At 44.8% G+C, this 14,015-nt stretch overlaps 1 protein-coding gene across 3 annotated transcripts; it reads left to right on the plus strand.

Annotated features, from left to right (window-relative positions):
- Window positions 1-146: 146 nt before the first annotated feature.
- Window positions 147-7,794, plus strand: oxsm (3-oxoacyl-ACP synthase, mitochondrial). 3 transcript variants are annotated; one of them, XM_055876896.1, is made up of 7 exons: window positions 147-278; window positions 4,382-4,463; window positions 5,122-5,204; window positions 5,523-6,098; window positions 6,300-6,532; window positions 6,721-6,948; window positions 7,200-7,794. In XM_055876896.1, the coding sequence occupies exons 4-7, from the start codon at window positions 5,562-5,564 to the stop codon at window positions 7,600-7,602; spliced, it is 1,401 nt and encodes a 466-aa protein (XP_055732871.1). In that variant the 5' UTR covers window positions 147-278; window positions 4,382-4,463; window positions 5,122-5,204; window positions 5,523-5,561; the 3' UTR covers window positions 7,603-7,794. The 3 variants fall into 3 exon arrangements, with proteins under 3 accessions (XP_055732871.1, XP_055732870.1, XP_055732872.1); XM_055876895.1 differs by lacking the exon at window positions 4,382-4,463; XM_055876897.1 differs by lacking the exon at window positions 4,382-4,463 and having other exon boundaries at window positions 147-225.
- Window positions 7,795-14,015: the final 6,221 nt, after the last annotated feature.

Raw genomic sequence — 14,015 nt, forward strand, 5'->3', positions numbered from 1 at the left:
ACTGCAAAATCAACTAATGATATTTAATAAAATGCACTATTTCCTTGAATCTATGTATACATTGATAATATTCTGTTATGGAAAGCAGGCAATGCTTGGGAGCAGGCAATGTATGGGAGCAGGCAATTGGATAGTACCCCCCTGAAATGAACTCAGTTAGTTAGTTGCAAGGATTTTGTGAGCGTGTGAAGGAGACTTATTTTTTATTTGCAGAGGATTTCAGAGGTATAATGACTATATTCGTAATCACTTGAGCTATCTATAATAGCGTTCACAAGGTAAGTGGCAAATAGATGATTCAAGGAGGTTTATTTCATAGTTAGACAAATTGGACGCTTGGAGTTTGTTGTCATGTGGTGAGGAATCAGTTATAAAAACAATAAGAGTCGCACACTATGCATAAACTCCCAGTAATTTATTGGGTTAACCACCAACGTTTCAGCGTCACTGTGTCTTCTTCCTGGGTATTGTCGTTCATTCTTGAATCAGGTTATGTGGACAAAACAGTACAATTAGTGAAATCAAATCAAACTATTTGTCACATGCGCCGAATACAACAAGTGTAGACTTTACCGTGAAATGCTTACTTACAAGCCCTTAACCATCAGTGCGGTTCAAGAAGAGTTAAGAAAATATTTACCAAGTAGACTAAAATAAAACATTTATTAAAAAAATAAGAATAAAGTAACACAATAACGAGGCTATACACAGGGGGCACCGGTACCGAGTCAGTGTGCGGGAGTACAGGTTAGTTGAGGTCATTTGTACATGTAGGTGAAGTGACTATGCATACATAATAAACAGCGAGTAGCAGCAGTGTACAAAAGGGAGGAGGTGGGGGGAGGTTAATGTAAATTGTCCAGTGGCGATTGTATTAGTTGTTCAGCAGTCTTATGGCTTGGGGATAGAAGCTGTTGAGGAGCCTTTTGGTCCTAGACTTGGCACTCCAGTACCGCTTGCCGTGCGGTAGCAGAGAGATCAGTCTATAACTTGGCTGACTGGAGTCTCTGACAATGTTATGGGCTTTCCTCTGACACCGCCTGGATGGCAGGAAGCTTGGCCCCAGTGAAGTACTGGGCTGTTCGCACTACCCTCTGTAGTGTCTTATGGTCAGATGCCAAGCAGATGCCATACCAGGCGGTGATGCAACCGGTGTGGATGCTCTCGATGGTGCAGCTGTAAAACCTTTTGAGGATCTGAGGGACCTATGCCAAATCTTTTCAGTCTCCTGAGGGGGAAAAGGTTTTGTCGTGGCCTCTTCACGACTGTCTTGGTATGTTTGAACCATGATAGTTTGTTGGTGATGTGAACACCAAAGAACTTGAGACTCTCGACCCGCTCCACTGCAGCCCCGACGATGTTAATGGGGGCCTGTTCGTCCCGCCTTTTCCTGTAGTCCACAATCAGCTCCTTTGTTTTGCTCACATTGGGGGAGATGTTGCTGTCCTTGCACCACACTGCCAGTTCTCTGACCATCTCCCTATAATAGGCCGTCTCGTCTGTGATCAGGCCTACCACTTGTGTCGTCAGCAAACTTAATGATTGTGTTGGGGTCGTGTTTGGCCACGCAGTCGTGGGTGAAAAGGGAATACAGAAGGGGACTAAGTACACACCCCTGGGGGGCCCCAGTGTTAAGGATCAGCGTGGCAGACATGTTGTTGCCTACTCTTAACACCTGGGGATGGCCCGTCAGGAAGTCCAGGATCCAGTTGCAGAGGGAGGTGTTCAGTCCCAGAGTCCTTAGCTTAGTGATGATCTTCGTGGCACTAAGGTGTTGAACGCTGAGCTGTAGTCAATGAACAGCATTCTCGCATAAGTGTTGCTTTTGTCCAGGTGAGAAAGGGCAGTGTGGAATGCAATTGAGATTGTGTCATCTGTGGATCTGTTGGGGCGGTATGTGAATTGGAGTGGGTCTAGGGTGGATCCTGTTGATGTGAGCCATGACCAGTCTTTCAAATCACTTCATGGCTATCGAAGTGAATTCCATGGGGCGGTAATCCTTTAGGTAGGTTACCTTTGCTTCCTTGGGTACAGGGACTATGGTGTTCTGCTTGAAATGTGTAGGTATTACAGACTCGGTCATGGAGAAGTTGAAAATGTGAGTGAAGACACTTGCCAGTTGGTCCGTGCATGCTTTGAGTATACGCCCTGGTAATCCGCCTAGCCCAGTGGCTTTATGAATGTGAACAAAACCTTTAAACAGGTCAACATCGGCTACCGAGAGCGTTATCACACAGTCATCCAGAACAGCTGGTGCTCTCGTGCATGCTTCAGTGTTGCATGCCTCGAAGTGAGCATAAAAGCCATTTAGATCGCCTGGTAGGCTCGCGTCACTGGGCTGCTCGCTTCTGGGTTTCCCTTTTGTAGTAATATTTTAAGCCCTACAACTTTCGACGAGCGTCAGAGCCGGTGTAGTAGGATTCAATCTTAATCCTGTATCGATGCTTTGCCTGTTTGATGATTCAACGGAGGGCATAGCGAGATTTCTTATTAGCTTCCGGGTTAGAGTCCCGCTCCTTGAAAGCGGCAGCTCTACCCTTTAGCTCAGTGCGGATGTTGCCTGTAATCCATGGCTTCTGGTTGGGGTATGTACATACAGTCTCTGTGGTGATGACGTCCTCGATGCACTTATTGATGTAGCCAGTGACTGATGTGGTGTACTCCTCAATGCCATCGGAAGAATCCCAGAACATGTTCCAGTCTGTGCTAGCAAAACAGTCCTGTAGTTTAGCATCTGCTTCATCTGACCACTTTTTTTTATAGACTAGGTCACTGGTGCTTCCTGCTTTAATTTTTGCTTGTAAGCAGGAATCAGGAGCATAGAATTATGGTCAGATTTGCCAAATGGAGGGCAAGGGAAAGCTTTGTACACGTCTCTGTGTGTGGAGTTTATTTTTATTTATTTTTTGCACATTTAACATGCTGATAGAAATTTGGTAAAACAGATTTAAGTTTCCCTGCATTAAAATCCCCGGCCACTAGGAGCGCTGCCCCTGAATGAGCGGTTTTCTGTTTGCTTATGGTGGAATTCAGTTCATTGAGTGTGGTTTTAGTGCCAGCCTTGGTCTGTGGTGGTATGTAGACAGCTACGAAACATACTAGAGGTCGACCGATTATGATTTTTCAATACCGATACCGATTATTGGAGGACCAAAAAAGCCGATACCGATTAATCGGCCGATTTTAAAAAAAAATAATAATAATAATGTTATTTGTAATAATGACAATTACAACAATACTGAATGAACACTTATTTTAACTTAATATAATACATAAATAAAATCAATTTAGCCTCAAATAAATAATGAAACATGTTCAATTTGGTTTAAATAATGCAAAAACAAAGTGTTGGAGAAGAAAGTAAAAGTGCAATATGTGCCATGTAAGAAAGCTAACGTTTAAGTTCCTTGCTCAGAACATGAGAACATATGAAAGCTGGTGGTTCCTTTTAACATGAGTCTTCAATATTCCCAGGTAAGAAGTTTTAGGTTGTAGTTATTATAGGAATTATAGGACTATTTCTCTCTATACGATTTGTATTTCATATACCTTTGATTATTGGATGTTCTTATAGGCACTTTAGTATTGCCAGTGTAACAGTATAGCTTCCATCCCTCTCCTCGCTCCTACCTGGGCTCGAAAGAGGAACACATCGGCAACAGCCACCCTCGAAGCAGAGCAAGGGGAACAACCACTCCAAGTCTCAGAGCGAGTGACGTTTGAAACGCTATTAGCGCGCACCCCACTAACTAGCTAGCCATTTCACATTGGTTACACCAGCCTAATCAGAGTTGATAGGCTTGAAGTCATAAACAGCGCAATGCTTGAAGCATTGCGAAGAGCTGCTGGCAAAACATGCGGAAGTGCTGTTTGAATGAATGCTTACGAGCCTGCTGGTGCCTATCATCGCTCATTCAGACTGCTCTATCAAATCATAGACTTAGTTATAACATAATAACACAGAAATACGAGCCTTAGGTCATTAATATGGGCGAATCCGGAAACTATCATCTCGAAAACAAAACGTTTATTCTTTCAGTGAAATACGGAACCGTTCTGTATTTTATCTAAAGGGTGGCATCCATAAGTCTAAATATTCCTGTTACATTGCACAACCTTCAATGTTATGTCATAATTACGTAAAATTCTGGCATTGATGTTTTTGGTTAGGTACACATTCGAGCAACGACAGTCCTTTTTTGCGAATGCGCACTTCATCGATTATATGCAATGCAGGACACTCTAGATAAACTAGTAATATCATCAACCATGTGTAGTTATAACTAGTGATTATGAATGATCGATTGATTGTTTTTTATAATATTTAAGTTTAATGCTAGCTATTAACTTACCTTGGCTTCTTACTGCATTTGTGTAACAGGCGGGCTCCTCGTGAGGCAGGTGGTTAGAGCGTTGGACTAGTTAACCGTAAGGTTGCAAGATTGAATCCCTGAGCTGACAAGGTAAAAATCTGTCGTTCTGCCCCTGAACAAGGCAGTTAACCCACCGTTCCTAGGCCGTCATTGAAAATAAGAATGTGTTCTTAACTGACTTGCCTAGTTAAAGGTGTAAAAAAAAATATATATATATAATAATAATAAGCGAAATCGGCATCCAAAATTACCTATTACCGATTGTTATGAAAACTTGAAATCGGCCCTAATTAATCGGCCATTCCCATTAATCGGTCGACCTCTAAAACATACAGATGAAAACTCAAGGTAGATAAGCTGTAGACCACACTATCATGAGATACTCTACCTCAGGCGATCAAAACCTTGAGACTTCCTTAGATATCGTGCACTAGCTATTGTTTACAAATATGCATAGGCCCCCCGCTCCGTGTCTTACCAGAGGCTGCTGTTCTGTCCTGCTGATAGTGTATAACCTGCCAGCTGTATGTTCTTAATGTTGTCGTTCAGCCACGACTCGGTGAAATATAAGATATTACAGTTATTAATGTCCCGTTTGTAGGGTATATGTGCTTTCAGTTTATCCCATTTATTTTCCAGCGATTGAACGTTAGCTAAAACGGAAGGCAAGTGCAGATTAACCACTCGTCACCTGATCCTCACAAGGCATCCTGATCTCTTTCCGCAAAACCTACGTTTCTTTTTTCAGCGAATCACGGGGATCTGGTCGGGTGTCCGTAGTATATCCCTCGCGTCCGACTCATTGAAGAAGAACTCCTCGTCCAATTTGAGGTGAGTAATCCCAGTTCTGATGTCCAGAAGCTCTTTTCGGTCATAAGAGACGGTAGCAGCAACATTATGTTCAAAACAAGTTACGAACAACGTGAAAAAACAAACAAAATAGCATGGTTGGTTAAGAGCCGATAAGATGGCAGCCCTCTCCTCCGGCACCATCTTGTCAGCTAATCAGCATTCAGGGCTCGAACCACCCAGTTTATAAAAGCATTTGTACTATGTACATACCATACTGTATTGACATGATTGGTGGTATGTATGGCTCAAGAAGGAGTTATGCTGCTAAACTGTTTATTATTTTTCTCTACACCACAGGATCCACTGTGGTAGATAGCAGAGAAATAAAACAACAGCATGTCATCGTGTTGGTCAAAGCTGCTGTTATATTTGGCTTCACAGCACACAACCAGAACACTTCTCAACAAGAGCACTTCTGTTTGTTCAACAATCCCCAATCTGAGACACTACACCTGTGGAAAGAATCCGTCCAGGAGGAGAGTAGCAATCACTGGAATAGGACTTGTCTCTCCTCTCGGCACAGGGACTACTCTACCTTGGAACCAGCTGATTAGTGGTGCCAGTGGGATCGTCGCCCTTGACTCTGAGATGTATAAGACAGTTCCCTGTAAAGTGGCAGCCCTGGTGCCCCGAGGGGATGGAGAGGGCCAGTTCAAGGATGAGAGATTTGCCACTCGTGGGGAGATCAACAGTATGTCACCAGCCACTGTCATGGCTCTCGGTGCCGCCCAGCTGGCACTGGAGGATTCTGGGTGGTATCCCAGCAGCCCTGAGGAGCAGCTGACCACAGGGGTGGCGGTGGGGATGGGCATGGTTTCTCTGGACGAGATCGCCAAGACGTCGGCCATCTTCCAGGCGAAAGGTTACAGTAAGGTTAGTTATGGGTTCCGCTGAAGTGTGCTGTGGTGCTTCCAAACTCTCAGATGTGTGTTTGTGCGTGTGTGTGTGTGGCAGGGTTGGTAGGTAGGAGTGTGTCCTATTTGCAGTGCAGGGTTGAGAACTTGGGATTAAATAAGAACAGACTGCAAATAAAACATTTTGATAGATTTTATAAAAGTTGTATTTGTATTCAAGGTCAGCCCCTTCTTTGTGCCTCGTATCCTTGTCAACATGGCTGCCGGTCACATCAGCATCAAGCACAAACTGAAAGGTCCCAACCACGCTGTTTCCACCGCCTGCACCACTGGAGCCCATGCCCTCGGTGACGCAGCCAGGTTCATCGCCCACGGAGATGCCGTCGCCATGGTAGCGGGTGGGACAGAGGCCTGCGTGGGACCTCTGTCAATCGCGGGGTTCGCCAGGGCGAGGTCAGGCTTGACGATCCTAGGATAATATTGTTTGTTTGTGTTATTGTTGTTAGTATAGATCTAGTCTGTCCTTTGATCAATTTTTACATATGTATTAAGACTTATGTCTATGCTATTTGTATGTTCATGGATTTCAGTTTGTACTGACTACTATGTGAGTGTAATTCAACTTGAACTTTTACTTGCAGGGCTCTGAGTACCCACTGGAATGACCAGCCCAGGCTGGCATCGCGGCCCTTCCACCCAGAGAGGGATGGGTTTGTGATGGGTGAAGGGTCAGCGGTGGTGCTCCTGGAGGAGTGGGAGCATGCTGTGAGGAGGGGGGCCAGGGTGTATGCTGAGGTGCTGGGTTACGGCCTGTCAGGGGACGCCAGCCACATCACAGCCCCCACTGCTGATGGAGACGGAGCCTTCAGGTAGTAGTCATGAATGGGGTTTATAGCACTCTTTCACCAGGTGCTTACTATTTGTGTTAGGATTTAAGGAACCATTGATGTACTGTAGGTTGTACCATTATCTATCTATCAACTTGACCATGTGATAAATATTTGTAACAAATGTTAGCCTATTTCACAACGGTTCTGACTTTTTAAAATGAAATGGTGAACATATTTGAAGTCATGACATTTTTGCAGTCCATTTTCATTTCCCTCCTGATCTCTTCCAGGTGCATGTCTGCAGCACTCCGAGACGCTGGTGTGGAACCAGCCCATGTGACGTACGTGAACGCACACGCCACCTCTACACCACTAGGTGACGCTGCAGAGAACTCTGCCATCAAGAGACTGTTCCAGCAGCACACCGCCTCCCTGGCTGTCTCCTCCACTAAAGGGGCCACGGGGCATCTCCTGGGGGCTGCCGGGGCCCTGGAGGCAGCCTTCACTGCCCTGGCCTGTTACCACAGCACTTTGCCACCCACCCTCAACCTGGACCGCACCGAGCCAGAGTTTGACCTGAACTATGTGCCCTGCACAGCACAGCAGTGGAAGACAGAGGGCAGGCGGGTAGCTCTCACAAACTCTTTTGGGTTTGGGGGGACTAACGCGTCGCTGTGTCTCGCCAGTGTCTGAAAAGCTTGTCTGAAGGATTCACTTCTTACTGGTTTTGTATTGATTTCAGATTCTTTTATAGATTCCTAGTATTTCAGTTTCAAAATGTTCTCAATATTATATTGGGACATGTAATGCAAACATCGATCATACAATTCTGATCGAAGTTTCCATTTTCATCATTCAAATACAGATATGCTTTGTGTACTTGAATACAGCAGTATGTTTATTTATCACCAGCAGGTGGCACTGTCTCACATGGAGGCTACACTGGAGAGGCTATGGGTTATTACCTTTTATACAGTCTACACAGGCAGTTCAGCTTTAGCCCCGAGGCCTTTATTGTAATAGAAGGCTGTGCTGGTTGGTCATAAAGTGTAATTTCTCAAGATCCACCATGAGCATAAACATCAGTCACTCATTTGGGTCTCAAAAGCCCTGGTTTGCAATTTCTGTCCTCCAAAACAGGGTTTTTATTGGTGGAATTCAGAGGTTCTCAATCTGGGGTACGGATAAACCAGGGGATACTTGGGAAGACGTGTAACGGATGTGAAATGGCTAGCTAGTTAGCGGGTACACGCTAGTAGCATTTCAATCAGTTACGTCACTTGCTCTGAGACTTAAGTAGGGTTTCCCCTTGCTCTGCAAGGGCCGTGGCCTTTGTGGAGCGATGGGTAACGATGCTTCGTGGGCGACCGTCGTTGATGTGTGCAGAGGGTCCCTGGTTCGCGCCCGTGTCGGGGCGAGGGGACGGTTTAAAGTTATACTGTTACATTGGTGCCGTGACCCGGATGACTGGTTGCTGCGGAAAAGGAGGTTGAAAGGGGGGTGAGTGTAACGGATGTGAAATGGCTAGCTAGTTAGCGGGTACACGCTAGTAGCATTTCAATCAGTTACTTCACTTGCTCTGAGACTTAAGTAGGGTTTCCCCTTGCTCTGCAAGGGCCGTGGCCTTTGTGGAGCGATGGGTAACGATGCTTCGTGGGCGACCGTCGTTGATGTGTGCAGAGGGTCCCTGGTTCGCGCCCGTGTCGGGGCGAGGGGACGGTTTAAAGTTATACTGTTACAGACGCATAGGAACATAGGCCTACTGGTATATTGCACATGAGGGGGTACTCACGGGTTACCCCAGGCTGAGCAAAATGTCATTGCGGATACAGTAACTAAAGAGCCACTGGTGTAATTCTACAGACCCATTTAGCACTGTTTATTGGAGTGATGATCTAATGTTTCTAATCATCTTCTCTCTCCAGGACCTATATGTGTGTGGACCTACCCAGGACCTATATGTGTGTGCTCTATAGGGAATAGGTTGCCATTTAGGACATGTCATACATTATCTCAAGGGAGACATAGAGGTAATGGGTAAAACATGGGGGAATAAGCTATCACATTTTGTTACTCTTCTCAACTCCGATATGTAAAAGCAATAAACAGTGCTAGTCGCTCTTCTGTGAAAAAGAAAAACAGTTCTTGAACCAACCTGAGGGAGATGTGAAATGATTGTGTATGAAGGGTGATTTGGGGGGGATCTCTTATCCTCTTAATATTCCCTCGGGCTCACTGGATGTGGATTAATCAGTCTGAGGGAAAGCTACTGTAAGTGTGATTGACTTGAAGAATAGAAGCAGACGAAGACGTTCCTTTTCGCCGCGTTCAAAACAACTGGGAACTGAAAAATACGAGGTGAAAACATGACGTCAGTGATCTTAAGGTTTGAAAGAGGCGGTAATACCCAAATTGGAATTCCGAGTTGGATGAACGTTCAAATCGATTTTTCCCAGTCGGTGCTAGTTTTTTTCGCTGAGTTCTTAGTTGTTTTGAAAGTGGAAGTAGAGTGGTATACTCCATATGAAGTACTAGTAGTGTATTTCACTGAAAATAGTGACTGGTAAGAACGTCAGTTAATATGAACAAATGCAGGCTTTCTATCAATTTATTGGAAACGTACAAAACACTTCAGTGTATGAATTCTTGAATACTTGACTCACGAGTCATGACTGAAGTGAATAGCAGATGCAATATGTGAAAATAATTAGCATGATGAATTACAGGGGGATGTCTCTCTCAAGGCCATTTTTAGAGATTAAGTTTTATTAACTCTTACAGGATGTCATCTTCCACTAATGAATAAATCAATTATTAATTTGCTTTTTAATTATAAATATTTTTATATGGATAAATGAGATGGGAAGCTTTTTTCTAGTTCGAAGGAAGGATATCCCTTATCTGTGTCTTGAACCTTTTTAGAGTTTCGTTTTTTAGATTTACAACTGATCTAACCCAGCAGCAAGTGCTGTTCTCAAAGTTATTTGTGGAAGTTAAGCCCATCCCCTGTCTATTGCTACGCAATGAATTTGGGCGACAGTGTCTGGGAACGAGATTAGTGGAAAGTGGACATAATGCAGGCTATCAGACAACACAGTAAGAAAAGATTCACTGTAGGCAGTCTCATTCAGTGATGACCTGACGTCCCCCTCAACGGCTGCCATTGCATTGCCATCCATCATGTATAAAAAGTACTGACACACTGCAGTATTGTGCTGTTATGACTGATTGTTGATTAAGAGATGCTAATGATCTATTCCAAGTATAGTATAGACATAGAAATGTGAGATCACAAACATGGTTTCCAATCGACTTTCTCTAAGGTCCATTTGTTGTTTGTTGGTTTTTCTGACAGAGCAGAGCGGCAGCAAGTTTTAGGTCTCCTCATTCCATTCTGCAATGCTGCTTTTTGGTGCATGAAATTGGAGATTGACATTTACAGTTCCATTTGTTTATACAAAAGGCTAGCTCCCGCCTACTGCCAGAAGTAGGTGCCCCTGCTTTCCCACCTCACGGCACTGGTACTGTAATGCACTCACACTGCCAGTTATTTCACAGAACGGGAGGTGTTAAAACATTGACAGCTAGAGGGAGGACCCAGAGTATGTAAATGATCTGTGGCGTACAGTACGTTCAGCTTCCAAGGATTTCTCTGCCTAGCCTTTCTACTGTGAGTGGCAATCTAAGTGAGCTGCTCCTCCATTGATCTGTATGAACCCCCTCCCTCCACACTGTCACAAGCCTCTTCTGATTCTCCCCCCCCCCCCCAATGATGATCCGATTCATTTTTTCTCTCTCTTTTCTCCTCTCCGTCCATGCTTTCCAATTAGAAGACATCCAAGCTGAATTGCGCTCACCATGGCAACAGAGTCGGCATGTATTCCCTTTGATATCAGGCGGAGCAGACTGACCGTCCCACAGGAGAGCAACTGGTTTTAGTTCATCTACAGACACACGTACGCATGCTAAAATTACAGCTTCTCTCTCGGCTATAACTTGATGGCCGTTCATTGGAGCCTATTGCTGGTTTAATGAGGGTCAATATACAGTAGCACCTGGTGTAACCGAATCACACAACCACAGGCAGAGCCGTTTATATTCGGGTTAAAAGGCTCTGGAATATTATGACGAACTAGAGTGGACACAGGGAGGGTGGAAGACCATGCACATTCTTCAAAAGGCATAGTTCAGATTATGACCTTTGTGTTAGCCTAGATTTTTACTACAGCGTGGTAATATATAAAGAATGGCCAGAGATGTGTTCCACTAACCTCATACAGACACTAATGAACCGGGGTCTAACGAGTGGCACAGCGGTCTAAGGCACTGCATCACAGTTTGAGGCATCACTACAGACCCAGGCTGTGTCGCAGCCGGTGGTGACCGGGAGGCGCACAATTGGCCCAGCGTCGTCCGGGTTAGGGGAGGGTTTGGCGGGGCGGGATCTCCTTGTCCCATTGCGCTCTAACGACTCCTTGTGGCAGGCCGGGCTCCTGCAAACGGACTGTGGTCGCCAGCTGGACGATGTTTCCTCCGACACATTAGTGCGGCTGGCTTCCGGGTTAAGTGAGCAGTGTGTCAAGAAGCAGTGCGGCTTGGCAGGGTTGTGTTTCGGGGGATGCATGGCTCTCGACCTTCGCCTGTCCCGAGTCAATAGGGGAGTTGCAGCGATGGGAAAAGACTATAACTACCAATTGGCTATCACAAAAATTGGGGAGAAAAAAGGGAAGAGGAAAAAAATGGTTTTACAGTATAGTGTGAGGCTCTGTTGCTGTGTCCCTGGGCAGTGTTTCCCAAACAGTAGGCAAGAACCCGTTGGTGTCAGTAAGTTATTTTCCTGGTTTAATTAACAATGGCTTGGCTACAAACACTGGTTTTGTTGACTTGATTCATTTTTGTTAGTCTGTTAAAACACACACAGTACAGACATTTTAAATACATGACAGGTGTAACGGATGTGAAATGGCTAGCTAGTTAGCGGGTACGCGCTAGTAGCATTTCAATCAGTTACGTCACTTGCTCTGAGACTTAAGTAGTGTTGCCCCTTGCTTTGCAAGGGCCGTGGCCTTTGTGGAGCGATGGGTAACGATGCTTCGTGGGCGACCGTCGTTGATGTGTGCAGAGGGTCCCTGGTTCGCGCCCGTGTCGGGGCGAGGGGACGGTTTAAAGTTATACTGTTACATTGATGCTGTTGACCCGGATCACTGGTTGCTGCGGAAAAGGAGGAGGTTGAAAGGGGGGTGAGTGTAACGGATGTGAAATGGCTAGCTAGTTAGCGGGTACGCGCTAGTAGCATTTCAATCAGTTACGTCACTTGCTCTGAGACTTAAGTAGTGTTGCCCCTTGCTTTGCAAGGGCCGCGGCTTTTGTGGAGCGATGGGTAACGACTGTGCTTCGTGGGCGACCGTTGTTGATGTGTGCAGAGGGTCCCTGGTTCGCGCCCGTGTCGGGGCGAGGGGACGGTTTAAAGTTATACTGTTACATTGATGCTGTTGACCCGGATCACTGGTTGCTGCGGAAAAGGAGGAGGTTGAAAGGGGGGTGAGTGTAACGGATGTGAAATGGCTAGCTAGTTAGCGGGTACGCGCTAGTAGCATTTCAATCAGTTACGTCACTTGCTCTGAGACTTAAGTAGTGTTGCCCCTTGCTTTGCAAGGGCCGTGGCTTTTGTGGAGCGATGGGTAACGCTGCTTCGTGGGTGACTGTTGTCGATGTGTGCAGAGGGTCCCTGGTTCGCGCCCGTGTCGGGGCGAGGGGACGGTTTAAAGTTATACTGTTACACAGGGATATTACAAAAAAACTCAGACTTATTGCCATTGTGGTCCCTGAACATTACAACATTACATAGATACAGATAGATTACATATATAGATACAGACATTTATTTTATTGCCCGATCATTATCCAGCTTTTACCATTATTTTTAAATTAAGTTATGGTCTGCGTGGCTTTGAGTGACTGTGGTATTTGTGCAACTCAACATCGCCTTTATATTAAAAGGTGTGACTTGCAGGGTCACATGGAAACTTCAGAGGTGTTGCTCTATTACCTCAGTGTTTCTCAACCCGTTTTGTACCAGAGACAGGCAAACTATGTAATCCTTCCTCCTTGGAGCACTACTGACTTAAACTAGTACAAAGCTGGTTGAGAAACGCTTGTCTACCTCTGCAGCTCCAATACTCCCAATGACCAGCCAATGAGAAGTCCCTATGTGAGTTAGTGTAACATAAACTGTAATTCATGTCCTGCAAAACATATGATTGGCCAAACAGACGGCTGAACAAACCGTGCTCTCACGGGGCTATAGTGAATAGTGTCCGACACGTTGTTGAACATCTGTTGAGTAGCATTACAAAGCAGTATGTTTCCCTGACGTAGACTAAGCCTACAGTGTTTACTCTTGGAGGTTCTCCAGCGAACAACCCACAACGATGATATTAAGCATATTTGTATCCCCACGTAATGATCTGTGTTATATTTAGAACTGGATGTGACTGTGGAAGTGTTTAGTTTAACTGGTAAGAGCATCAATTAAGGAACATATATTATACTGTGCATTTATTCTATGATCATTCAGTAGCTCTCTCTATCTTGTGTTCCTCAGAAACAGAGGGGTCCTTCCAACAATTCTGTGCCTTCTTGAGAAGTATAACTTGGACATTTTTTTGTTTTGTTGATTTTACTTAATTTTAACATTCTGTCATAAAGACCACATGTTCAACTTAATAAAAAAACATGTTTTCCCATCTCAAGAGGTTAAATTTAAAAAATACTATAGTAAGTGCCTATTAAGTGCCATATAAAGTAACACGGTAGACTGTAAAAGGGTTGACAATTTCTTCTTAAATCAGCCATAGATCCCCTTGTGACAGGGGAAATGGAAACTTGTAGTGTGCAACAGGGAGTGGCAATTGAATGCAAGCCTCACCTAACAAATGTAAATGTTAAAACATTTCTAGCCTGTCTATCTATGGTAACAGGGTTGACATGTTATGCTCGACCCTCTGTTTTCCACCACAAAACACCAGAAATTGTCCAAAAAGAGTAGAACCAGCTCACCCGCTTTTACTCTATGATTTGACTATTAGATGTTCAATGTTTCTTTT

This window comes from Salvelinus fontinalis, chromosome 22 (genome assembly GCF_029448725.1).
Source record: "Salvelinus fontinalis isolate EN_2023a chromosome 22, ASM2944872v1, whole genome shotgun sequence".
Classification (NCBI taxonomy): Eukaryota; Metazoa; Chordata; class Actinopteri; order Salmoniformes; family Salmonidae; genus Salvelinus; species Salvelinus fontinalis.